A 25768-nucleotide genomic window follows, 5' to 3' on the forward strand; every position below is an offset into this window, starting at 1 on the left:
GCTGCAGGGCAAGAACAAAGTGTGCCAGGGACAACGCTGCCATGGAGATGTAAAACAGAGGCAGTGAATTCAGGGAATGGCCACTAACAAGGAAGAATATACTGAAAAAGCACTATGGAAAGGGAATAGATCCAGTTACTGTGCTTCTCAGTGCCCACAGGGGTCTGAGTAGCTGGCACTTCCAGTGCTGGCCTTGAAACCTTGCAGTTCTCCAAGAAAATTCTTGTGCAAAGATGAATACATAAGAAGCTTGTGCTTTTCCAGCATTATATTTCTGTCACAACACAATCTCACCAAGCTTTTAATCAGACTTGAAAAACTACAAATTTCTCCTTTTCAGTTCATTACTGTAGCCAGTTTAGGAAATACATCTGTTAGTGGTTTCGTGGGATAAGGACAGCTGCAGCAATTGCAGAGGGCTAAGGAATAATTTTCATTCACCTCTCTACTGAACTGTTATCACATAGAGAAGAAAAGGAAGCAATACAAGAAGGACATTTGCAGACAGCCATAATCTCTGCCGTTGAGTCTCTCTGCATCTGAGTTTTTGTAAATGTCAATAGTTATACCTTGACTGATAATGGAAAACAAATCTAAAGAATCTTTTCTTGGCAATAAGCACACCTGGCTGCAATGTTCACTATTGTTTAGCACATATATGAAGTTTAATAAAGTTGTTTGTTTGAATACTTGTTGTTATTTACCAAAAAAACATCTAACCAAAAAAAATTTACTGAAGTATTTTAAAGCATTGGTCACTTAATAAGGAAAAGAAGAATAGCACTTACACTTGCAGTCTCAAAATTGCAGTAAGCGCCTAGATGTATTTAAATTAGTTTTCAATTTGTCAAATAAATCAACATTTAAGACAACTGCAGTATCTGCATACTAAGAAGACCCAAATACCCCAAGGAGATTTGTGATCCCTTTTTTTAAAAAAATAAAAGGAATAAGAAGCAGGAGACAGAAGCTAAACAGGTTTGGAGTATAGATACCAGATGATTTTGAAGTCAGTATCATCTTCTCTTCAGCTTTTTCCAATGCATGTATTACCATCATTCTGAATCTGCTAAAAATCTAGCATGTAGTGTGGCTCTATGCTGTCCTCATAGAGCATCATTGCAGCATTAATAGTGATAGGACAGACTGGTTCTTCCAAAATCACAGTGAGCATCTACCCTCTAATGATATGCTTCCTGCTCTTAAGGATTAAGAATGTTGTCTATGTATCTAACAGTCCTTTATCTCCTCAGAACCCCAGCACCATGCATATCAAATATTGTATACATGAACCTTATCAGATCTGTGCAGCCCTGAAGAAGACTGGAATTGGCTCCTTCACAGTTAACATGTTCTCTGTCCTCTTTGGGTGGGAGGGAGGAAGGAGGCAAAACCACAAAGGTATTACTTGTGGCCCTAGCAATTTTGAAATGTTATTTAATCATCATAGCTGATCTCAGTGTACTCTTGATGCTCACAATTTCCAGGTAAATAACCCTCATCCAGGAAAATAACCTCCATCAACCATCAGCAAGAAGTATTAATACCTGAAAGATATAATACTGGCTAACCACAGACCTAACATTCCCATGAGCCAGTCTCCAGAAAGAGGCAATAGCCCACTTTTGCATTAGCATGGGCTCTATCAGTCATATACTGAGGTAAAGGCATGGGGCAACATCCTAATCCAAGGAAATTCTGAAGTCTGTGCTGGTCAGTTCATGTCTGCACAAAGATGCCAAACTATCATCAATCCTGGGAGACAGCTGTTCATTTCAGAAACCCAGGCATGTGCATGGAAGTGGAGCATTCACCTTGTCTTCTAAGTCAGTCCTATACAGATTTCTTCGTGTGTCCAATATGCTGACACATTTTCGTGAGTCTTAAGGTTCTCTGAATCTGTTGATGAGATGCAATAGCTATGCAATCAGAAGAGAGCTCTCCAATGAGACACAGAGATGACTGTAAACTTTCAAAGTGGAGCCTATTTTGAAACTGCCAAAGCATCACAAGATGGCAAACCAAAATAGCTTTGACACAGAGGTTGCTAATGAGAAATAAAATGTCCCACAGTGGTTAATTCTCAGCAGGAGTCCATCTCTTTTGGTACATGTAGCTTATGTCAACACCAACAAATCCTGGCACCACACACAAACATCAGTGAGCACTGTGTGGTTGTAGACAGAATGAGCTTAGTACCATGCTAGATGTGTAGAACAATAGGACATTCCATAGGCCAAGTGACAAAGTTGTGTAGAAATAGCAATAAAAACTTACTGTGTTGTTTTATAGTTAGAAAGCTTCATGGTAGTAAATGAGCTTGCTGCTGATACGGAACTTACTGAATTCTCAGCTGAGGAATAAGAGCTGTCTTCAGATAGCTAGGAACAACAACATAGAATTAATTAATTAGTCATATTTTCTGCTACAAACAACGAATCTGCTTGAAGTACAGAGTCACTGAGGTAAATATATATGTGATAGATGGCAGAGCTTCCTCCATGTGTATACTAAGCCAGTGCCGTTAATCAAAACACTAAAATGTTACTTTCTAAATAAACAAAATTCCAAAAGAGCTCCAGAGTTGATTTGCCCACAGAACTCTGGTATCTGAAAGTTGAGACAGCCTGCAGATATGTTTTATTCAAACACAGTCAGCATGAGTTTAAAAGTTTACATCACGTCAGTGATCCATTGATTCCACTGAAACTGATAGGCAGAACTTTCTTGAAAATCATGCAGTGGAATAATTAGCTGCTTTAAAATAACACTTTTTTTGGTTTGGTTTGGTTTGTTGTGGGTTTTTTGTTTGCTTTGTTTTGTTTGTTTGTTTGTTTTTAATTTGAGCTGTAAACAGGTATTAGCCAGTAAAATTACTTCCCTTTTTACCTGAACATGTGCTTCTTTCTTTTTTTCTTGTGGGGGTTGTAAAACAGCAGGTCTAATAACATTCCATAGTTGAGTTTGTGACACGGATCCTTGCAAAATGCAAAGACAAAGTATTTAAGCAGAGACCTTTTTTTTTCTGAATCTAATTCACATCTATGTGTCTTGCCTTTTTAAGCTTAAAGCATATTTAAATGCCATTTATTGTTGCTTACTTGCTACATATTCTGAAAAATTGTAATTCCTTCTAAATTAAACAGTTCTGAAGAGACACCAACCCATTACACTATCAGATTGAAAAGGTAATGTGTTACATACATAAATACACCTTTTTATACTTATAAAATAGTTGTATTTACATATTCAAGTATATCTTTACATTTATACTTATACTTATTGCTTTGTGATAGCTACCTCTTCTGTTATTTCAAATTTAATCCTGCACCTGCAGATGCCAAAAGAGTTCCTTATGGCCTTGTTCAAGAGCAGAGTGATTCAGTTAGAAATGTGGAATTTCACTATTCAAGATTATATTCAATCCACTCAGGAATTAAGTACTCAGAGCAGAGGCTCAGAACAGAGCTCACAAGATATTTACACTGTAAAAGAAATAATTTGTGAACCTCCTATAGATACTTGGTCTATCACTCAGCATAAAGAAAAGTTGTCATTTTTGTATCTTCTGTATCTGTTAACAACATCCTTGTAGAACTACAGTGAAAAAAACTGTAATGACAGTTACCTTCTTTTGTACTTTTGATCAAGTCATGGTTCCTTCGAAGAAGACCTGAGGTCATGAATATATTATTCTTCTTTACTACAAAACAAGTAGTTTAGACTTTAATAATGAATAAAAAAACCCATTAATTATCAGTTCATGTTGCTGTAATCTCTCCCTGTCTTATTAGTACCTGAGCAATATTCCGACCTATACATCTGAACAAGATCCCTGACGTAACTCTAACTGTCTCAGTTTCACAGGTGGGTATACTTAGGCAGAGAAAGCACCATGGATTTTCTGGCTGTAATCAGAGACAAAAGTCTTTTGGATATGAATGGATATTTTAAATTCATAAAATCCTTCCTCGTCTTTGAAACTCAGATGCTGCTCATTTGCAAAAACTGTTGAAATGTCAATGCTATCTACTCTAGTCCTAGACATTTTTAGGCTGAGTACATGAAGATCAAGAATAGAGGAGTAAACGAATAAATGTATCCTTCCCTGTTTCAGTAAAAAAGCTTTCATGACTTACTGCATTGATGGCATGGCACCTCTGATACTACCCCCTGGTAGGTGTGAGTGTCATGGTAGGGCCAGAACAGGCCCAGCACAAACCCAGACAGGCCCTAAGGTGTCTAGACATGGTCCCTCCTTCCCTCCCCCCTCCTTCCTGCAGAAAGTCAGAGCAACGCAGGAAAAAGAACAAAGGGGACAGGACCAATGCATGTCTGGTAAACAAGTTGTTTACCTGGGATAAGAGCACGTATGTTGACCACTGCTTCCCCAGAAACAAGGCCTTTGCTTTGCCTTTTATGGCCGCAGCCTGGCAAAACCATTTTTTATTGGGTAACTTTGTGCTGGCTTCAGTTGCCCCCGTTGGCCCAAACGGATCTCAGGCAAGACATATATACAGGCTGACTTATAGTTGCCTTTTCCTTGCTCCTAAACCTTGCTTAAACCTTGGTCAAGCCTTGCATGAACCTACTTGGACCCGTCTTGCTAGCAGCTGCCTCGAGTTGCCCTGCCCTGCCTCGAGCGCCTGGTCCAGAGCCTGGGACAAAGCCACGACCTATGCACCGCAAGCCGGAGAAGCCATGAGCCTAGAAGCCAGAGCCAAACCTGCTTCCCCTTGCAACCTGGAATCGTGCCGTGCCTCAGTTTACCCAGAACAAAGCAAGTGCCCATCGTGAAGAACGCGTCGTAAACAGCCCGCCATCCGCTGTAGCCAGATCAGCCCTGGGACAACGTGGCACCCTTCTTGCTGGCAACCTGCTGTGCTAGTACCGCATGACAGCACCCCAAAGCCTCAACAGCTAACACAGCAGCAGCAGCAGCATTCCCCACATGGGTAGAATCAGCTGTAATTAATTCATTGCCTCTTGGGCTTAAGGGTTCTTACTGAGTCTTTCCCCCAGCCCCATGCTGGGGGTGAGCACTATTTTGCTCCTGGGGATCTTCTCTTTCCATGTTATTTCCTCCTGGCAGGCATAGAATTATTGTTGTATTTTGCCTAAAGACTGTACATTCCATTGTAAATACATATTCCAGCTGTACACACATCTTATTTAATGAGTTTTGGCAATCTTTCATACTAATAGTTACTAGTATTTTTATTAATACCCATTTGCCATATCGTTTGTTGGTTAAGTGCAATCCCTTAACATACTTCCACTGTTTTAATAAAGATACAAACAACAGCCAGAAAGTGATGGCAACCATGTACCACATCCTGAAAAATAAACAAAAAAATGAGCACTGAGGCAAAGCAGCCATTGAGCACCACCTTGCCTTAGTGTTCACTGACAAGGGGGCTAGCTGCACCACACAAGCTTCAGAAAACAAAGGTGGGGAGTGGGAAAAGAAAGATCTGCCCATCCAATCATCTAAAGAACCTGAAGGTGCTGCAAGTCCATGCGGCCTGATGAGATCTATCCATGATCCTGAGGAAACTAGCAGATGAAGTTGACAAACCACTATTCACCATATTTCAAAAGTCCTAGCAATCTGGTGAAGTCCCTCCTGGTTGGAAAAGGGGAAACATAAGCCCCATCTTCAAAAATAGAAAGACTCCAGAAACTATAGGCCAATCGGTCTCACCTCTGTGCCTGGTAAGACCATGGAGCAGATCCTCTTGAAGGCCTTGCTAAGGCATATGAAAAATGAAGAAGAGGTGATTGGTGGTAACCAGTGTGGCTCCACCAAGGGCAAATCATGGCTGACAAACCTGGTGGCTTTTTATGGTGGTTTTGCAGCATCAATGGGTAAGGGAAGAGCAGCTGATGCCATCTGCATGGACATCTGTTAAGTGTTTGACACTGTCCCACATGGCATCCTGGTAACTAAATTGGAAAAAGGTGGACCTGAGAGATGGACCACTCAATGGATAAGGAATTGGCTGGATGGCTGCACTAAACTGTATTCTGGACTGCTTCAAGGGAAGTGCGACCAACAGGATGAGGGAGTTGATTCTACCCCTTTACTCCGCTCTCATGAGATCCCACCAGGACTACTGCATCCAGTTCTGGTGTCTCCAGAACAAGGTGACATCAGACTGTTGGAGTCGGTGCTGAAGAGGGCCACAAAGATGATCAGAGGGCTGGAGCACCTCCCCTACAGGGTCAGGCTGAGACAGCCGGGGCTGCTCCACCCAGAGAAGGCTCTGGGGAGACCTTATAGTGGCCTTCTAGTATCTCAGAGGCCTACAAGAAACCCAGAAAGGGACTTTTTACAAGGGCTTGTAGCAATAGGACAAGAGGGAATGGATGGAAGCTTGAGGAGGGCAGATTTACACTGGGTATTAAGAAGAAATTCTTTACAGTAAGTGTGATGAGACACTGGAACATGTTACCCAGGGAGGTCAAGGATGCCTCCTCCCTGGAGGTGTTCAAGGTCAGGTTGAATGAGGAGAATGAGTAGAAGGTGTCCCCACCCATGATGGGGGGGGAGAGGGGAGGAGGGTTTGGAACTAGATGATCTTTAAGGTTCCTTCCACACAAACCATTCTATGAAGCTATGAATGCATGAACAACAGATACTCTACTGTACTAGCTAGAACAGAAAACTAATTTTGTTCAGTGATTTTACTTTTCAGTTAAGTATCTTCTAAATGGTTGCACTTTCTTAAGTTAATGGCATATTTTTGTAGATAATGTCTGCATCTGGAAGTGATAACGTTTGGGATTTACAGTTACTGCCAAGGATTGTTATGCAGAAGGGCTCTTGCTTATACCTGCTCTAATATAAACCAATAAAATACTGCTGAATCTTGTGTGCCATGCAGTAAGTAAGAGATTGCATCTGGGGAGAGGAGCAGATAGTTCAGGTGACCCTAAACTGACCAACAAGGTATTCCATATATGTCATATTCAGTATAAAGCTGAGGATCACAAGGGTTAAGCTTCTTCATCGATGGTGACATCTGAGAAGGTCTCCATCCAATCCTAATTCATGTGTTCCTGAATTTGGCTCTTGATTCTGGTTCCCATCTGCTGCTGAGTCCAGTCTGAGACTTCCTCTGTGTCTGCCTCACAGCATTAGTGGTGACTATGATGTAATAGCCATTAGAGGGCTGGGTTTGATATTGATTTTGTATATATTTGTATTTGCATTCTCTTAGAGAAACTGACTGCTCATGTCTTGTATGGGTGCACATTTTACTGGATAAAACACTGGCTGGATGGCCTTGCCCAAAGAGTGGTGGTGAACAGAGGTAAATCTCTTTGGTGACCAGACACAAGTGGCACTCCCCAGGGTTCAGTTTTGGGGCCAGTCTTGTTTAATATCTTCATTAATGAGCTGGGCGAGGGGATCGAGAGCATCCTGTAAGTTTGCAGATGACAGGAAGTTGAGCAGGACTGTTGATGCACTTGAAGATAGGGAGGCTCTTACACAGGGATCTGGACAGGCTGGATCAATGGGCCATGGTCAGTTGTATGAGGTTTAACAAGACCACGTGTCAGGTCCTGCACTCTTGTTACAACCACCCATGCAACACTACAGGTTTTGGAAAGCTGCCCAGGAGAGAAAAGGACCTGAGTGTTTTGATCAACAGCCAGCTGAACACGAGCCAGTAATGCAATCAGGTAGCCAAGAAGCCCAGCATTCTGGCCTGTATCAGCAATAGCGTGACCAGCAGGAGTAGGGAAATGATCATTTCCCTATACTTGGCACTTGTGAGGCCACACTTTGAACACCGTGATCAGTTTTGAGCCCCTAACTACAAGAAGGACATTAGCCAGAGAGACCTGGCCAGACTTGGTCAGTGGGCTGAGGCCAGTGGTATGAGGTTTAACAAGGCCAAGCAAGGGTCCTACACTTTGGCCACAATAACCCTATGTAGCACTACAGACTGATGGAGAGCAGCCTGGCAACAGCCAGGGACCTGGGAGTACTGGTTGACAGCTGGCTGAACATGAGCCAGCAGTGTGCCCAGGTAGCCAAGAAGGCCAATGGCATCCTGGTCTGTATCAGGAATAGTGTGGCCAGCAGGACTAGGGATGTAATTCTGCATCTGCACTTGGCACGGGTGAGGCCTCACCTCGAGTACTGTGTGCAGTTCCGGGCCCCTCGCTTCAAGAAAGATACTGAAGTGATGGATCTGGTCCAGAGGGGAGTGATGAGACTGGTGAGGGGGCTGGAGGGAAGGTCTTGTGAGGAAAGGCTAAGAGAGCTGGGGTTGTTTAGCCTGGAGAAGAGGAGGATCAGGGGGGACTTTATCACACTCTACAACTACCTGAAGGGAAGTTGTAGTAAAGCGGGCGTTGGGCTCTTCTCCCAGGCAGCTTGTGACAAGACAAGAGAGCACAGCCTGAAGCTGCACCAGGGCAGGTTTATGCTGGATGTTAGGAAGCATTTCCTCACAAAAAGGGTAATTAGACACTGGAATGGACTGCCCAGGGAGGTGGTGGAGTTGCCATCCCTGGAGGTGTTCAAGGAAAAATTGAATACGGCACTTAGTGACATAGTCTAGTCAGTGTGGTGGTGTTAGGTCACGGGCTGGACTTCATGATCTCAGAGGTTTGAGGAAATTTGGATTGTTTAGTCAGGAGAAGAGTAGGCTGAGGGGAAACCTTATTGCTCTCCACAACTACCTGAAAAGAGATTGTAGTGAGACGAGGGTCAGTCTCTCTCCCAAGTAACAAGCAATAGGACAAGAGGAATGGCCAAGCTGTGTCAAGGGAGGTTTAGGTTGTATATTTCAAAAAAACTTCTTCCCCAAAACCCTTGGGCAATGGAAAGGGGCTAACAAAGCGTGTTTGGAATTTATATAGTGGCCAGCCTAGCCCTAAACTTGACATCTACACACAATTGCTACTTTTCATTGCAGAGAGTGTAGTTTGTTGCTATAACAATCTTGTGTCCTCTTGTTTACAGACCCTTTATGCCAATATCTGTCAAGGATCTGTCTCATACACTAGGATTCAAGACCATTCCATTGTTCCCATTGGTGGTAAGTGGGACAATACTCTTCGAGATACTGGTTAGGTAGAAGACTGGCTCCTAGGACAGAAAATTATATTCCTATGGCAACCATCACCATTAAACTGCAGGCAAACTAATTTGTGCAATTACTTTAACTCCATTCTGTTTTTCAAGTATAATTTGTAGCACACCATGTAAAGGCCTATTTGAAAATCATCCAAAGATTCTTCCCCAGCACTGCAAGACTTCCTAACAACAAACGCAACAACAGTTTCTCTTGAACTGCCACTACTCCTCCTAACACGTTTTTTTCCTGTCCAAATACCAGCCTACTCCAATGCACTCCAGCTCTGTCCTGCAGAAAAAACATTTCTGTACACTTCTTTATTTTAGCTCATACCTACTTTCCTACAAAAGTGTCTCTCTTTTTTTGGTTTCGTTTAGTTATTCTTTTGTTTGGTTGGCTTTTTCAATTACCTGGCTGGGAGGGAGGGAAGGTAGGAAGGATAGTAAAGGAAGATGACCTCCCTTTTTGCTGCGTAAGAGTTGCATCTGAAAGGATAAGAGACTGAAAGTTATCTTTTGTTTGGTGACAAAAAAAAAAACAATTAATTTTAAGGCAAGCCAATCTGATGTCACACCTTCATTAGCAGTAGGATAAATTATTACCTGCTGACTACCAGCTTTTTGAAGTGAACTGTTAGGTTCTGCCTATACTGCTGAAACAGAGCAGTATCTGTGACCAAGTAGCACAGCTTGGCTTAGTCACACTGCTTACAGCTTGGAGATTGCCAGCTGGAGAGGTTCAAAACAGGACCAGGGAGTGACCTATCAGTTAAGCAGTGTGGACAATCACTCAAGCTTCCTCCTGCTCCCTGCTTTATTTTTTGGTATAGGTATACTCTAAAATTTCTACCTGTGGCAGTTCAGGCTGGGTGCCTCCTGTTACTGCCACATAAGATACACCTCTGGTGTTTTGGGTGTCCACCCAATAAGGTGGACACAGGAAACGGCCATTCTCTTCCTCTTTCTTCCCTCTCTGCTCCCATGGGAGATGCTTCCTATTGGCTAATGGTGGAGGAGTATCTCAAGGCCTCTTAGGCCTGTCTAGGGCTAATGCCAGGAGGAGAAAGGAGGGGGAAGGGGCAGTCTCAGACCTGGCCAGCCGGAGACGAGCCTAGAAATGGGAGGGGGAAGAAAGAGGCCTGGGGGTTTGGGTATACTCAGGTGGGAGAAGGGAAGAGCTGGGAAGCCTCTGGGTGTTATGTAAGGGACTCTGTATGCTTTGGGTTGTTCTTGTCACCATGCTTTGTAGTTTTTTATAGTTTCATCAATTGCTTTTCCATTTAAACTTTCCATCACTCTCCAATCCGTTTGTGTGAGTGTCATTCTTTTGTTCCTGTTGGGGCAAGAGAGGATCTCTCTGGCCTCAAACCAGCACACTACCATATCTATGTTTTTTTTTCTGTACAATATCAATGTAATTTTCAGAGCAAACCAAACCGTAGCTTATCTTAAATCCTCTTAGCTACATTCAGGTGTGTCACAGGACTAGATAAAACAAAACACAGTATACACATTAATGCCCAAATTCAGAAACATCTTTCTGGTCCCACCCATATGTTAAATTAACGCTCTAAAGAAACAGATCAGTCCTTCTGCACAGTAGCCTCGGCGACTTATGCATATTTCCCATGGAAGCAATACACAGTCTTTCAAGGGCATTTCAGGTCAGCTGTTGTCTGGATAGCAGAAAGCACCCTTCTAGAAACTGCTTTACATTTTCAGGGATTGCCTAGGGAACACTGAGCTCTTCTACAAACCAGGGAATCACATTCCTTTCCAGTCTTCCTCTTCCCTTGACTATGTCAGCAATTCAATAAAAATTATAAAAAATAGTTAATTTCATTACTTTATGTAATATTATGTAAATGTGGAATGTTACTACATCTTAACTTGAAATTACGAGCAAGTTTATATTAAGTTTAATGTTCTCATGACTTGCACCATTTCTACAGTGTGGAAATGTTTCTTAGGCAGGAAGATTCCTTCTCTTCTTAACCAGATGAGAATACAGAACTATACTAATTAAAACATGACTGAAGTTAAACATGATACCTGTGTTGGGCTGAGAGTCAGACTTCTGGAAAGCAAAAGATGATGATCTTGCACGCTTTCTGGAACAACTAATGAAATCTAGAGAAAAATAAACAGAATGTTCCGCAGGGACAGACTGTCAGCATATTTATGGACAACATTATGGTATAGAACTAATACCCGAACACAATAAATTCTAGGAATGACTTACAGAAACAGCTCTGATGCAGTAATTAAGAACTAGAGGTCTTTGGAGTTTCAGTCAATGCCTGGCACAAATGCCTAAGGAGTCTACTATGTTCAGGGGTCCTAAATCTAGGACTTCGTACATAGCTGATAGACTCAGATGACATTAAGAAGTTACGTTATAACGCAGCCTAAGTAGAAGACAGCAGCTAAGAGCTCACACAGCTGATGAACATACTTGGCTACTTTTCAGGGCTTCTGGAGTTTGGCTTTCTGATAAATCACAGTATCACAGTATATCAGAGGTTGGAAGGGACCTCAAGAGATCATCAGGTCCAACCCCCCTGCCAAAGCAGGATCACCTAGCATAGTCCACACAGGAATGCATCCAGGTGGGTTTTGAAGACAGAAAAATTCTTGAGGTAACATAAGAGACATATATTAGAACATAGTAGATTGGTGGCTCTGCAACTCACATAGTCTACTGACAGGGAGTTGTCTCCATTCATACAAAGTAAGAGTCTAAATACTATCCTCACAGCCATCAGTCAGTTCTATGAATAATTCAATTATTACAGCATTTCAGTGAGGTGGTTATTACCATTTTCAGGTTTGCAATCTGGGTCTCCTGCACGCCTCTAGAAAAAAAATATGTGTGGAAAGGTCAAGGAGAATAGAGCAGCCATTTCTGCATATCAATACAGCATACATGCATTAAAAGCAGTTTTATTTCTAGTTTCTACTTTTCCTTGTTTTGATTTGAGATCATTTCTTACAGGCCTTAACCAGAGCTAAACTGTCTTATTACTGCTAGGATCATTGTCAACAGAATACTCTTTCCTCAGCATTTTTTTATCAATCATTAAAACAAACAAACAAAAATGAAAAACCCCAAACCAAGCAAGCAAACAAAAACCCCCAAAGAAACAAACAAACAAACCCAGCTTTTTACCTTTGAAGGATGGTCCTTCTTTTCAAACACAAATGTTGGCTGGGCAAGCACCAATCTCTCTGGAAAACAGAAGAGAGAATTTTTATTAACAGTTCTGTAATAGCACTTCTCAATCACAGTTCTTTAAGTGCTGTGCAATAACAAACAGGATTTTATCCTTTTTGTATAAAAAAAGATAGAGCTACGCTGATATACAGCACAACCCATACATTAAAAAAGCTAGCATCCTCAAGTCCTAGTGTGAGTTTTGCATAACTAGATGCCACAGGATTTGTTGTCATATGTTATTTTTACACTTCTTGTAGTTAAAAAACAAACAAGCAAAACAAAAAAAAACCCAACAACCACAAAAATTCTTTTAGCCTTTAAAAGCAACATCTGCCAACCTTTAAGAATAAAGGTAAACTGCAGGTTTGATTCTCAGAGGAGTGCAAGGATGCAAAATACAAAATGATCCAAAAAAGAAAAAAATGTGTTACACTCATCCTCTCCACTATATTCATACTTCCCATTCTTTAGGCTTCAGCCAAGTGAATGCCTAGTGTCAGTTTTAATGCATGAGCGTGATACATAAACATACGAAGTTATATAGAACAAATTCTACTCTCAGGCATACAACTGCATTTCTTAGGAATAACTGAAAACAATTTTCAATCCATGATCATTTTTTGCTTGCTTGTTTGTTTGTTTTTTAATGAAACATATTTCAGCATACAGTTGTCTCACATCAAATTTTATGCTGGTTAAGGATTCCCTACTTCTGTATCTCCCATGTCTTCTCCAGGCTGCTTAGTTTGCTAAGAATGAGACCTTTACAGCCTGTACAACTCTAATGGACTACCTTTGATAGTCAATGTGAAAGCAGTTGTTTTCATGATTACTACCAATTAATGATACAATTATTACACCAAAAAATGACACAACTGAAGAGCAAAGAAACAGATGTAGTTAAGTTTTATAAACTACCACATACAGAAATTACTTCATTATAGCCTGAGTGTGCAATCAATAGAAACCATCAGCTTCTGAACACTTTAGTTATGTATGTTTTAGTTATGTATGTTTAGTTATGTTATGTTATGTATGTTATGAGATTGAGAACTAAATACATGCATTTCTCACCATGGGTGATAAGGACAGATCAGGGGTGACTGCTGAGCTATATAACTACATTTGCCCAGAAAAATCCCTCTTACAGAACATTTAGCATGCATATACCCTTTTTGTAACACTGACTCCAACTGTTACCTGTTCAGCACAAAAATCCATGTGAACATATATGGACCTGACCTGCATACATGCCTGTCACTAAACTACCCTACCACTGGTATAAATTACCAAAACATTTAATAAAGCAAATACTGACCTGTTATGGAGGAGTAAAAATTAATAAACAAATACATACTCAGCAATCAAGAAAAAAAATACAATTAAAATAAATGCTGCCAGTGTGTAAAAAGGGGCCAGTGTGTAAAATGTCACTCAAACCCAACCATATACAGACACAACAGTAATAACAAACACAGTTTTTCTGTTGATAAATTTTATATTTACTTGGGCATTATCACAGTATCACAGTATATCAGAGGTTGGAAGGGACCTCGAGAGATCATCAGGTCCAACCCCCCTGCCAGAGCAGGATCACTTACAGTAGTCTGCACAGGGATGCATCCAGGTGGGTTTTGAAAGTCTCCAGAGAAGGAGACTCCACAACCTCCCTGGGCAGCCTGTTCCAGTGCTCTGTCACCCCCACTGTAAAGAAGTTTCTCCTCATGTTGAGGTGAAATCTTCTATATTCAAATTTGAACCCATTGTTCCTTGTCTTATCACTGTGAACCACTGAAAAGAGCCTGGCCCCCTCCTCTTGACGCCCACCCCTCAGGTATTTATAGACATTGCTCAGATCCCTTCCCAGTCTTCTCAAGACTAAATAGTCCCAGGGATCTCAGTCTCTCTTTGTAGGGGAGATGCTCACGTCCCCTAATCATCCTCATGGCTCTCCATTGGATTCTCTCCAGCAGGTCTCTGTCTCTCTTGAACTGGGGAGCCCAAAGCTGGACACAGTATTCCAGGTGCAGTCTCACCAGGGCAGAGTAGAGAGGGAGAAGAACTTCCCTAGACCTGCTGGACACACCTTTCTTGATGCATCCCAGGATCCCATTGGCTGTCATGGCCACAAGAGCACATTGTTGTTCCATGGAGAACTTGCTGTCCACCAGCACTCCAAGGTCTTCCTCTGTGGAGCTGCTTTCCAGCAGGACAGCCCCTATCATGTGTGTGCAAAGGACTGGATTTACCAAACTTTACAGATTCACAGATTGCACTGGGTTGGAAGGGACCCTCAAAGGTCATCCTGTTCAAACCCCTTGCAATGAGCAGGGACATGTCACAGGTCACAACATTAATAGATGAGGGGCAAGCAACTGATGTCATTTACCTGGACTTGAGCAAAGCCTTCAACGCTGTCCTGCACCACATCCTGGTCTCCAAACTGGTGACACATGGGTTTGATGGATAGGCCACAAGATGGATAAAGAACTGGCTTGATGGCCACACCCAAAGAGTGGCTGTCAATGGCTCCATGTCCCAGTGGAGGCCAGTGACAAGTGGAGTCCCTCAGGGATCAGTCCTGAGACCAGTCTTGTTCAACATCTTTGTTGGTGCCATGGACACTGGCATTGAGTGCACCCTCAGCAAGTCTGCTGATGACACCAAGCTGTGTGGTGCAGCAGACATGCTGGAGGGAAGGGATGGCATCCAGAGGGACCTTGACAGGCTGGAGAGGTGGGCACAAGGCAACCTCATGAGGTTCAACAAGACCAAGCACAAATACAGGCTGGGCAGTGACTGGCTAGAAAGCAGCCCTGAGGAGAGGGACTTGGGGGTGCTGGTGGATGAGAAGCTCAACATGAGCTGTCACTGTGCACTTGCAGCCCAGAAAGCCAACCAGATCCTGGGCTGCATCAAGAGAAGTGTGGCCAGCAGGTCAAGGGAGGTGATTCTCCCCCTCTACTCAGCTCTGGTGAGACCCCACCTGGAGTACTGCATCCAGTTCTGGAGCCCCTATTACAAGAGGGATATGGACATGCTGGAATGTGTCCAGAGAAGGGCCACCAGGATGATCAGAGGGCTGGAGCACCTCTCCTGTGAGCAGAGACTGAAAGAGTTGGGGCTGTTCAGTCTGGAGAAGAGAAGGCTCTGAGGTGACCTTCTTGTGGCCTCCCAGTTTCTGAAGGGGGCCTACAAGAAAGCTGGGGAGGGACTTTTTAGGCTATCAGGTAGTGATAGGACTAGGGGGAATGGAATAAAGCTGGAAGTGGGGAGATTCAGGCTGGACTTGAGGAAGAAGTTCTTCCCCATGAGAGTGGTGAGAGCCTGGAATGGGTTGTCCAGGGAGGTGGTTGAGGCCCCATCCCTGGAGGTGTTTGCAGCCAGGCTGGATGAGGCTCTGGCCAGCCTGATGTAGTGTGAGGTGTCCCTGCCCATGGCAGGGGGTTGGAACTAGATGATCCTTGTGGTCCCTTCCAACCCTGACTGATTCTATGATTCTATGTCCAACTAGATCAGGCTGCCCAGGTCCACATCAAGTCTGGTCTTGAATGTCTCCAGTGACAGGGCCTCAACACATCACCAGGCAACCTGTTCAAGTATTGGAACTTGGCACGCTTTGCAAAGAGGATCTAGTTTGTCCTTAAAGCAGACAAAAAGACTACAAACGCAAAAACCAAAAACGAACAAATAAAAAAACCCACACAGAAACAAACAAACCAAACCCACAATAACTCTCTGTCACTGTTGAAGAAAACTTCCAGCATCTGGTTGCAGCCAGTGGTCCAAGGCACCACATGAGATGAAGCAATTCCACTTCTATTCACTAGAGGGGAGCCGCACACATAACCAATTCTATTTCACTGAAATCCTGTTTATTCAATGTAAAAACCTTTACCCCTATCTCCTTACAAAATGAAACAAAACAAAAACTTCCAAACAAATCACCAAAAAAATCCTTTGTATTTTTTTCTGAATGAGCCTAGCACTGTTTTTAAGGTACGTTTACTACTCCAAACAGTGGAATTAGCAAAGAGTGAACTGCTGTGAAAAAGGAACTGACTCTATCATAGAGATAACTTTTGCTGGAGCAAAAAAGGCTGTAGGGAGTTTGAGGGAATTAGGAAAGTCCACTGCAATTTAAACAATCAAAATTTCACTAACAGTTTAAATCCCAGAACTTCCTGGAGAAACGTTTGCAACCGGTTGATTACCAATAGAAACAAAGGAAGCTAGAGTACAATGGTACCTCTCAGAGACAAATATTCATATTTTGATATTGCAGTAAATATAAAAGATATATCACATTACCTGCTTTTGAGCCAAAGGGAAAACCTCCTTGCTGTCTCTATATTTAGTCAGAGGTTGGTGATGCTGCCACAATTATTTATCGTTTTTACATTCTGTATTGCTTCTACCCACATCAAGAAAACATTTTGCAAATTCTGAGAAGTTTTCCATTTAGCTTATCAGTAGCATCTTCACTTCACAATCAGGCCACTTGTAAGAGAGTTTCAAAAATATATTTGCAGCAATTATATATGTATCCTATGCATTAATTTCCAAATACCTCTTTTAAGTTTCTCATGTATAAAATACCTGCATATGATCCAAAAGAAAAAAAAAAAAAAAGGCAGCAATGCAGAATTACCTGTGGATGCAACACAAGCCATCAAGGAGTTACCACAATCATGCTAATTTTAACACTGGTGAAAAATTTCACACCTTCCTTTTTTTTTTTTTTTTAACGAGGCTGCTGTAGCCAGGGTGGGTGGCTGTGCACTCACAGAAGGAGAAGCCTCTCTGCAGTGTCTTTTCCTAGCAGTCACAGGGGACATTCACCCAGGCAGTGTCTGATTTTGTCCCAAGGAAGAGGCAGCAGCAGCCTAAGACTGGGTGGGGAAGGGGAACAGGGTGGGCTGAAGCCACCCCTTCTCATCAGCAACACGACACAGACATGTTGGCCACTGCCAGGTTAACAAGGTAACTCCAGTCTGCTTGGTACTTCTGCATAAAAGAGGCTGTTGGAAAAGTTACTTGAAAAACCTGACAAATGGTCTGACTCTTGCTGCAAGGACTTGAATAATCCACTAGCCTCAGACAGGAGTCCAGACACAGCATGTCTGTCCATCACCACAGATTGGGCTCTCTTCTCCTCACTACAGTTCCCGTGAAGCTGCTGAATTATAAAGGTCTTGGTCTAATGTTTGCCGCATTTAGAGTTCAAACTATGCCCTTGCCTAGAAGACAGATTGGAAATGTCCAGTTCCCTTGTTTGAGACCTTGTCTGCATGGCCTTCTGCATTCAGTCTTCTGTCCTGCGCAGAAGCACTACCAAATGTGTCCTGACCTTGTTATCCAAGCAAAACAGTTTAAGTAAATGCCTAGGTTACAGTGCCACTGTTTTAAGTTTGGGCTCAATATACTGCATTGATCTTCTAAGGAGGTGCATTGAACAGGGTCTTTTATGGTGTAAAACTGATCACTGAATGCAAAATGTAAGCCTGGCTACCTTTGTGGGGATACTCCCCAGCACCCAAACTTGTATATAAAACAATATCTCATCTCAGTGTGTGAGACTGAGACTTATTGCACACTGGGTGAAAAATCTGTACTTTGGACTGCAACTTGAGCTTCCCAGCATGAAAGCCACCCATGCCTGGTGCCTGTTCTGCTCTTACAGCCTGGGCATCCCTGATTCCATCACTCTGCTTGGTGCTCTGCCTAACACTGTACATGCAGACAACTTATGGTCATTCATATACCCAGATGAAGACTGCAATTATAGAGTTCAATTTGAACTCTATAATTTGAATGCCACTGTCCATGTCACCAACAAAGATGTTGAACAAGACTGGTCCCAGGACTGATCCCTGAGGGACTCCACTTGTCACTGGCCTCCACTTGGACATGGAGCCATTGACAGCCACTCTTTGGGTGAGGCCATCAAGCCAGTTCTTTATCCACTGAATGGTCCATCCATCAAACCCAAACTGCACCAGTTTGGAGACCAGGATGTGGTGCAGGACAGCGTTGTAGGCTTTGCTCAAGTCCAGGTAAATGACATCAGTTGCTTGCCCCTCATCTATTAATGTGATCTTGTCATAGAAGGACACCAGATTTATCAGGCATGATTTGTCCTTGTGAACCCGTGCTGATTGTACCCAATGACCTCTTCATTATTCTTCTGTCCCAGCAGTGCCTCCAGGAGGATCTGCTCCATGATCTTACCAGGCACAGAGGTGAGACTGACTGGTCTATAGTTCCCTGGGTCATCCTTCTTTCCCTTTTTGAAAATGGGAGTAATGTTTCCTCTTTTCCAGTCAGTGGGGACTTCAGCAGACTGCCATGACACTTGGAATGTGTTAGAGAGTGGTTTAGCAACCTCATCTGCCAGTTCCCTCAGCACCTGTGGGTGTATCTCATTAGGTCCCACGGACTTGAACACTTCTGGGTTTGTTAAATGGTCACCAACCTGATCTTCACTGACCATGGGCAGTTCCTCCTTCCAGCCCTTGCCATTATCTTCTGTGACTCCAGGAGCATGGCTGGAGCCTTTGCCATTGAAGACTGAGGTAAAGAAGTCATTGAGAACCTCAGCCTTCTCCATGCCACTTGTCACCAGTTCTCCCATTTCCTTTCTGAGGGGGCCCACACCTTCCCTAATCTTCTTTTTATCATCAATACACCTACAGAAATTTTTACTGTTCCCCTTGGTCTCCCTGGCTAGATTTAATTCTAACTGAGCTTTAGCTTTTCTAACCAGGTCTCTTGCTGCTTGGGTGGCTTCCTTATACCCTCCCCCTTCCCCCCCCCCCCCCCCCCCCCCCCCCCGCCACATTCTAGCTGGCCTTTCTTTCACTCCTTGTACAGTTTCTTTTTTGAGTGACAGTGTGTGAAGAGCTCCTTGCTCATCCAGGCAGGTCTCCTAGCATTCTTGCCTGCCTTTCTCTTTGCTTACTTTGCTCCTGGGTACAGACAAGGTGGTCCTTGAATACTGACCAGCTGTCTTGGACTCCCCTTCCCTCTAGGGCTTTGTCCCACGACACTTTGGCCAGCAGATCCCTGAAGTGATCAAAGTCTGCATGCCTAAAGTCCAGGGTAGTGATAGAGTGGCTTTGGTAGACAACGTGGTGTCTAGCCTGGGTCAACCCTCCACAACCATAAAAAGAAGAAAATAACTTCTTAATTTCCTCAAATGGAACGAGGTTCTGGAAAACCTCCAAATAATATACTGACTTAAGAAAACCTTCAACTGCATTCAGCTTTCTTTCACAACATCCTAATATGCATTACACAGCAAACAAAAACTACTACATAAAAATTTATAATCAGATTATCATTTAATCCTCTCAAAAGATAAGGCTATTACATAGTATTAGCAAGTTTCTGTGCTTCAGTATACCCTAGCATGAATTTGACATGAAGAAAAAGAAATCAACAATGGACCAGCATGTAAGTAGAAGATATGAATCCAGAAATTAATATAGCTCTATTGGAAAAAACATATTATTTAGACTGATGATTTATCCATTAACATGCTACCTCAAGGCACATCAGAGTTAACTGTGTACTAATACAGCCAATTTTTGTTCAATATGATGCAAAAAACACAGAGAGACTATATTTCATATAATAAAATTGCAGTAACAAGCAGAATATAAATTCATATGGTGAACAGATGGAGTAGGATAAATTTATAAAATACATTACTATGCAAGCTCAAGTTCATGTTTAAATATTGTTTCTGGCTTTTGATAGATGAAGAAATCTGTCAGTATTTCCAGAGATGGACTGTTTTCATCTAAAAAGAGGTGAAAACATTATAAAAACCATTTGGCTAAGAACAGGATTTTCCAAACCTGCAGAAGAACCACAGTTTTTCTGTTTAATAATCACTGAAATCTGCAGCAGAAAATCAAGTAAGTTCACAAGTAAATGAGGGTAAAATAAGGCTGACAGTGTCTCAGATCTCTCAGCGACCTCACTACATAAACCAGGCTTTCCTCCGTCAAAACTTAAAATAAGGAAGATGATGCAAGGCAAAACGGGGATGCCATGAACAGTACTTTAGGCACCCAACTTAGTAAAATTGGCCAATTTACAGACGTATGGAAAAAGTTTTTCAAAATTTCACATTGCTGATCCTGAGTAAGAGGCCTGTTTCTGGAAGTGCTGAGCAGCTGAGAACTCAAGTGGAATTCACATGGACAACTGGCTGCTCAGCAATTTTGAAAAATTAAGACTAAATATGGACTTCATAACCTACTTCCAAATTCCTCTTTATTACCCTTCGCACTCAAAATTTCTGTGTATGAAGCACTTTCTAGGACAAGTCTCTGAAAATATAAGATCAGTTTTAATGCTACAATGACAGGATTTTCAAGCTTTTTTGTTTGATTTGTGTTTGGGTTTTGTTTTTCTGCGTTTGTTGGTTTTTGGTTGGTTGGGGTTTTTTGGGGGGGTTGGTTGCTTGGCTGGTTTGTTTTGTTGGTGTTGGGTCTTTTTGTTTGGTTGTTTTTTTTTTTTTTTTCCTGAGACACTGAGACAAGATTGATTAATTAATTTGCATCTAAATCTATAATATGGAAATAGGTTTCTTAATCTGTAACAATTAAAAACAAAATGGAAAAATAAAGCAGGGTTAGAAATCAAACAGAATTCTAATCTGGCCAAATCTCCAGTGCTAAGCAGAAGGGTTTTCCATAGGCAGAGGTACCACAGACACATGTTGGTAAGCAGGCAATAAATTTTCAAGTACAGTGTCCTAGCTATACTTCCAGACTTGTCAGCTAAGCTGATCTTTTTATTAAAGAGTGTCGGTGAATCAATAAAGCTGCAATAAGTTCTTAAGAATCCTGATTGTCCAGAAATATTGTATAGAAATTGTTCTAAATAATTGGTCAAAACCCACACTGAAGTATTTTATGAGAAGAAATAATTTTGGCATTAATAAAAGAAAATACTTCAAACATATGGAGATGAAATTTTGGTCAAAGCTTTAGTTTTTTTGAGAAACAACACTGTTGAGAATATTATTTCCAGAGAATTTACATATATAGAACTGGCTGTGCTTGCTATGAAGTGACTGTACTTACTGGCCCATGAAGAAGCTGCTGAACCCACCACTGTATGCTGTTGAACCACTCTGTATTAAATATTAAGTGTACATTGCTGATCTTGGGTTCAGACAGCATCCTGTAAATACCATTTGGGGAACTGACAAACGACTTAACACATCCCTGTTTGGATCAACGGAGAGCATATTGTCAAAGAAGTGAGCTCCTACTTCATCACACTCTGAAATAGCAAAGAAAAACTTCTGAAGAATTTGTCCTAGGATACCTTTACTGCAAGACTCAAATCTTGCACATTCTTTGTCATACGAATAGTTCATTACACGCATAAAACAAGCATAAAACAATTTCATTGTTACCAGTTACATATGTTATGAGAGCAAGGATTCTTCATCCAGGCACAGTTGTGTAGCATCAGGCTCTAACTTTTTAATGCATGTACACTCACTTTTCAGTCACTCTTCCCAATGCTACAGATTCTAAACAAATCATTCTTGATTAGTGTGGAAAGGGTTCTTTTATCAAACCATTCCATTTACTACTCCTAGCTTCCACTGTGGGTTTATAGCATGCCATATGAAATTTTAAAATTAACATGCTTCTCTTCAGCTATAGACACTCAGCTGACAGCCTGCAAAAGTGTTTATAAATATAGCATATGTCATATTCATGTCTGTAGGGCAGTGTCTTCATCTTTATATGGGTAAGATGTAAACAAGCATTAAAACAAAACAAAACAAAACCTATCCCAGCAATGCAATGTTTTCTGAAAGAACTGAAAGACAGTTGGCTTTATTTCAGACATTAGAATGAAGAAAATATTTTTGGGTCTCATCATTTACAGTATCATTCTAGTAGTGATGCAATTCCAGAAGTAACTGTGTCACTACAGAAGCAGTACTGTGCCGCCCAAGTATGTAACTAAAAATTGTTTTAGAAACACTGAAGCTTCCAACATCAGAGTGCTCAGCATTTTTAATCTATCATAAAAGTCTATAAAATATTAAATGTAAGGACAATAAAATTCATAGCCATATAAAGCTTTACCATTTTAACCAATACTACATATAATAAATCCCTACAAAACAGCATAGAAGTTAACAGGGGGGGGTGCAGAAATTGAACTATATAGGTAATGAGGCCATGATCCAACAACAGTCACACATCCTTAAATTTTAGGCATGTAAATAAATTAGGCTATGTGTGCTTAACACTAAGCACACACTGAAAGGCTGGTTGACTGATAAATCAGCCCAAGCACTGTAAACTGTATCAGCCATTGGATCAGCTTTGAGTTTGAAAGTGCATGATTCACGCAGGGCATGCTGGTTTGGGTTCATTCATCATCCTGCATAGCTAAAAATGGTTAGCAGCACCACCTGCAAATGTCCTTAATAGTAGCATTTATTTATCCATCTTCCTCAAAAATGTTATCACTACCATTTCACATGAATCGTTCTCAATTCTTGGTTCTGCTCACTACCTAGATAACAGAGGATTTTGCTACCTGCTGCTGTAGTCATGTGGCTCTCTGGGGAGCTAGACCAAGCCAGTTTTTCTCTCAGTTCCCAGGTGCACAGGGCAGGAATGGCCCAGCAAGCAAGTGCTGTTCCTAGGAGCATCCAGGATAGTAAGCACTGTTCCCACCCACTGCTAGGTCCACTTTCTCTCAGAAACACAGAGAGACCATTTTGGGGTGCTTTATAGGTCATCTCCTCAGATAAAATCTAAATTGGAGATTCCTAACAGAGTACTCCTACGAACTTTCAAGCCCTTATTTTGCATCACTGTTACCAACCAGGCGCAATCTTTGTGTTTATTCCCCTCCTCAGAAAACTCCTCGTAGGCGGAACACAGGAAACGTGATAAAGTTATTAGCCAACAAAACCTACCTGCACAACATTCCTCCTTGGGTTTTAACTTGCTGGGAGAGGAGCCAAGGCAGGGCCTGCTGGCAGTCTGTTCTTGCAGGCGCGCAGCTTGGTGCTGAGCCCAGGGGTCACTGCGCCAGTCTCTTCTGTTGGGAAGGTCGGGCTTAGCCTTCACACTATGCCCGGATCTGACCGAAACGTCACAGCCTGCAGAGAAGCACCGTATGTCTGTGCATAAAACAGTCCCACTGCAAGCAGCAACTGGCTGGTTTCTCATTATGAGGTTCTTGGAAATACCTTCATTGATATATTTGTGTAATCATATATGTATATATTATATATACAAGCCGTACTTGGGTCTAGAACTTTGGATTTAGTCTTACTAGCCGCTCCCCAGGCCACCTCTCCTCAACACTAGGTAGGCGAGGCCCCGAAACGAGCAGCCCCGCCAGCCGCCACAGGCGGTGATGGCCGCGCCGTGACAGGGAGCGGCCGGCGTCCCGGGACACCGTCCGCTGGCCACCCCTCCTGCGCAGCGAGCTTCTCTGACCACGGCGGCCCGCGACGGACTGAGGGCTGCCTGATTCCACAGCGACAGCTCGGAGAGAGTTCTAAGCGAGGGGCTGGCGTTTGGGAGGAGATATGTAAAACCCCGCAGTCAACGTAAGAGGGCGGGCGGGGAAGCAGCTGTTGCTTAGGGCTGAGAGAGGGAGAGGGGGCTGTCACGGGTGGGCGCGGCGGCGTGTGCTAGGCACTCGGTGGCACGGGCTGGGGGCTGCGGAGTTGATGGGGCTGCTAGTGCCGTCGGGGCGGCTAGTGCCGTCGGGCGCTGACGCAGGGGCAGGGCGACCTGCCCGCGGGCGCCGCGGCTGAGAAGCACTGCTGAGGCTGGCTGTCTCTGGTGCGCCCAACTACCTACGGGGACTCCAGCTGCTGTCCCGCTGCTCTGCAGGCCGCCTCAGAAGGTGGTTGCCTCGCCGGGCCCCCTCAGAGATCACAGAATCACCGAATGGTAGGACTTGTAAGGCACGATTGGAGATCATCCAGTCCAGCCCTGCTGCTAATGCCGGTTTGCCTAGACCAGGTTGCATAGGAACATGTCTAGGTGGGTTTTGAGCCTCCAGAGGAGTCTTCCCAGTTGCCCACGGGAGGCTGTTCCAGTGCTCTGCCACCCTGAAGCAAAGTTTCATCTTAAGTTCAAGTGAAACTTTCAGCTGGACACCCATGTGTTGCCATGAGACTCTGTGGGCTGGGGTATTTTGTCAGCCAGATAACTTCTCTTCCTCTGGTTGTTCAAGCATGATTTTTCCTTGGTGACTTGGCTTTCCTCCAGTCCTCTGGCACTTTGCCTGTTCTCCATTACCTTTGAAAGATGGTGAAGAGTGGCTTAACAATAACATCATCCAGCTTCTTCCAATCATGGCTCATGGATTTGTGGGTGTCCAGCTTGTCTAAGTGATCTCTAACCCAGTCCTCCTTGGCTAAGGGAGAGTCTTCCTTCTTCCAGACTTTCTCTCTTACCTCCAGGTACTAATGGCTGGCCTTAGCAGTAAAGACTGAAGCAAACAGATCCACATTTTGCCTGGTGTTCATTTTCCTGCAAATGTACTTGAAGAAGCCCTTCCTGTTATTTTTTACATCTTTTGCCAGATTTAATTCCAAGAGAGCCTTAGATTTCCTTGTAACATCCCTACATATTCTCTGGCAACATTCCTATATTCCTCTCAAGTGACCAGTCCCCTTTTCCACATATTGTGGACTTCCCTCTTCCATTCCAGTTTTTCCAGAAGCTCCTTACTCCATGCAGGTCTCTTGCCACCCGTGCTTGATTTCTTACTCATAGGGGTGTATCAATCTCGAGTTTAGAGGAGGTGGTGCTTGAATATTAACCAGATCTCTTCATCGCTCCCGTCTTTTAGAGCCCTAGCCCATGTGATTCTTCCAAGGAGGTCTCAGGAAAGGTCAGAGTTGGCTTTTCTGAACTCCAGGGTTACAGTCTTGATAATTTCTCCAATGATCTTAAAATCCACCATCTTGTGGTCACTGCAGCCAAGTCTGCCTCCAACCTTCACATACTTTCTTTCCTCGTTAGCGCAAGGTCCAGGAATATACCTCTCCTTATAGGGTCCTCCACCACTTGTGTCAAAAATTATCATCAATCTACTGCAGAAACCTCCTGGACTGTTTGTGCCTTGCTGTGCTGTCTTTCCAGCAGTGGTTGAAGTCCTCCATGATATCAGGGCATGTGATCATGAGGCTACTGTAAGCTGTCTGTAGAAGGCCCTGTTGATTTCCTCTTCTTGATCAGGTGGCCTACAGTAAGAACCCATTACAACGTCACCCATATTAGCCTATCCCTTCATTCTTACCCACACTTTCAACTTGGTTTTCTGTCCTATGTAGGCAGAACTCAATACATTCAAGCTGCTCGCTCATTTAAAGAGCAACTCTACCACCTCACCTTGCTGGCCTGTCTTAGAAAGCATATTGCAATACTACAGTCATAACA

General features: G+C 42.9%; 1 protein-coding gene across 1 annotated transcript in view; it reads right to left on the reverse strand.

The window, feature by feature from the left end:
• Positions 1-23536, reverse strand: part of RANBP3L (RAN binding protein 3 like) — a 39350-nt gene extending 15814 nt beyond the window's left edge. The window contains exons 1-8 of the mRNA XM_054397533.1: positions 23281-23536; positions 12264-12322; positions 11913-11949; positions 11147-11224; positions 9506-9580; positions 3629-3703; positions 2890-2978; positions 2278-2381 (exon numbers count right to left, since the gene is read on the reverse strand). Of these exons, the coding sequence (XP_054253508.1) occupies positions 2278-2381; positions 2890-2978; positions 3629-3703; positions 9506-9580; positions 11147-11224; positions 11913-11949; positions 12264-12322; positions 23281-23536 (773 nt within the window). The remainder of the gene's footprint in view (positions 1-2277; positions 2382-2889; positions 2979-3628; positions 3704-9505; positions 9581-11146; positions 11225-11912; positions 11950-12263; positions 12323-23280) is intronic.
• Positions 23537-25768: the final 2232 nt, after the last annotated feature.

This window comes from Indicator indicator, chromosome Z (genome assembly GCF_027791375.1).
Source record: "Indicator indicator isolate 239-I01 chromosome Z, UM_Iind_1.1, whole genome shotgun sequence".
NCBI lineage: Eukaryota > Metazoa > Chordata > Aves > Piciformes > Indicatoridae > Indicator > Indicator indicator.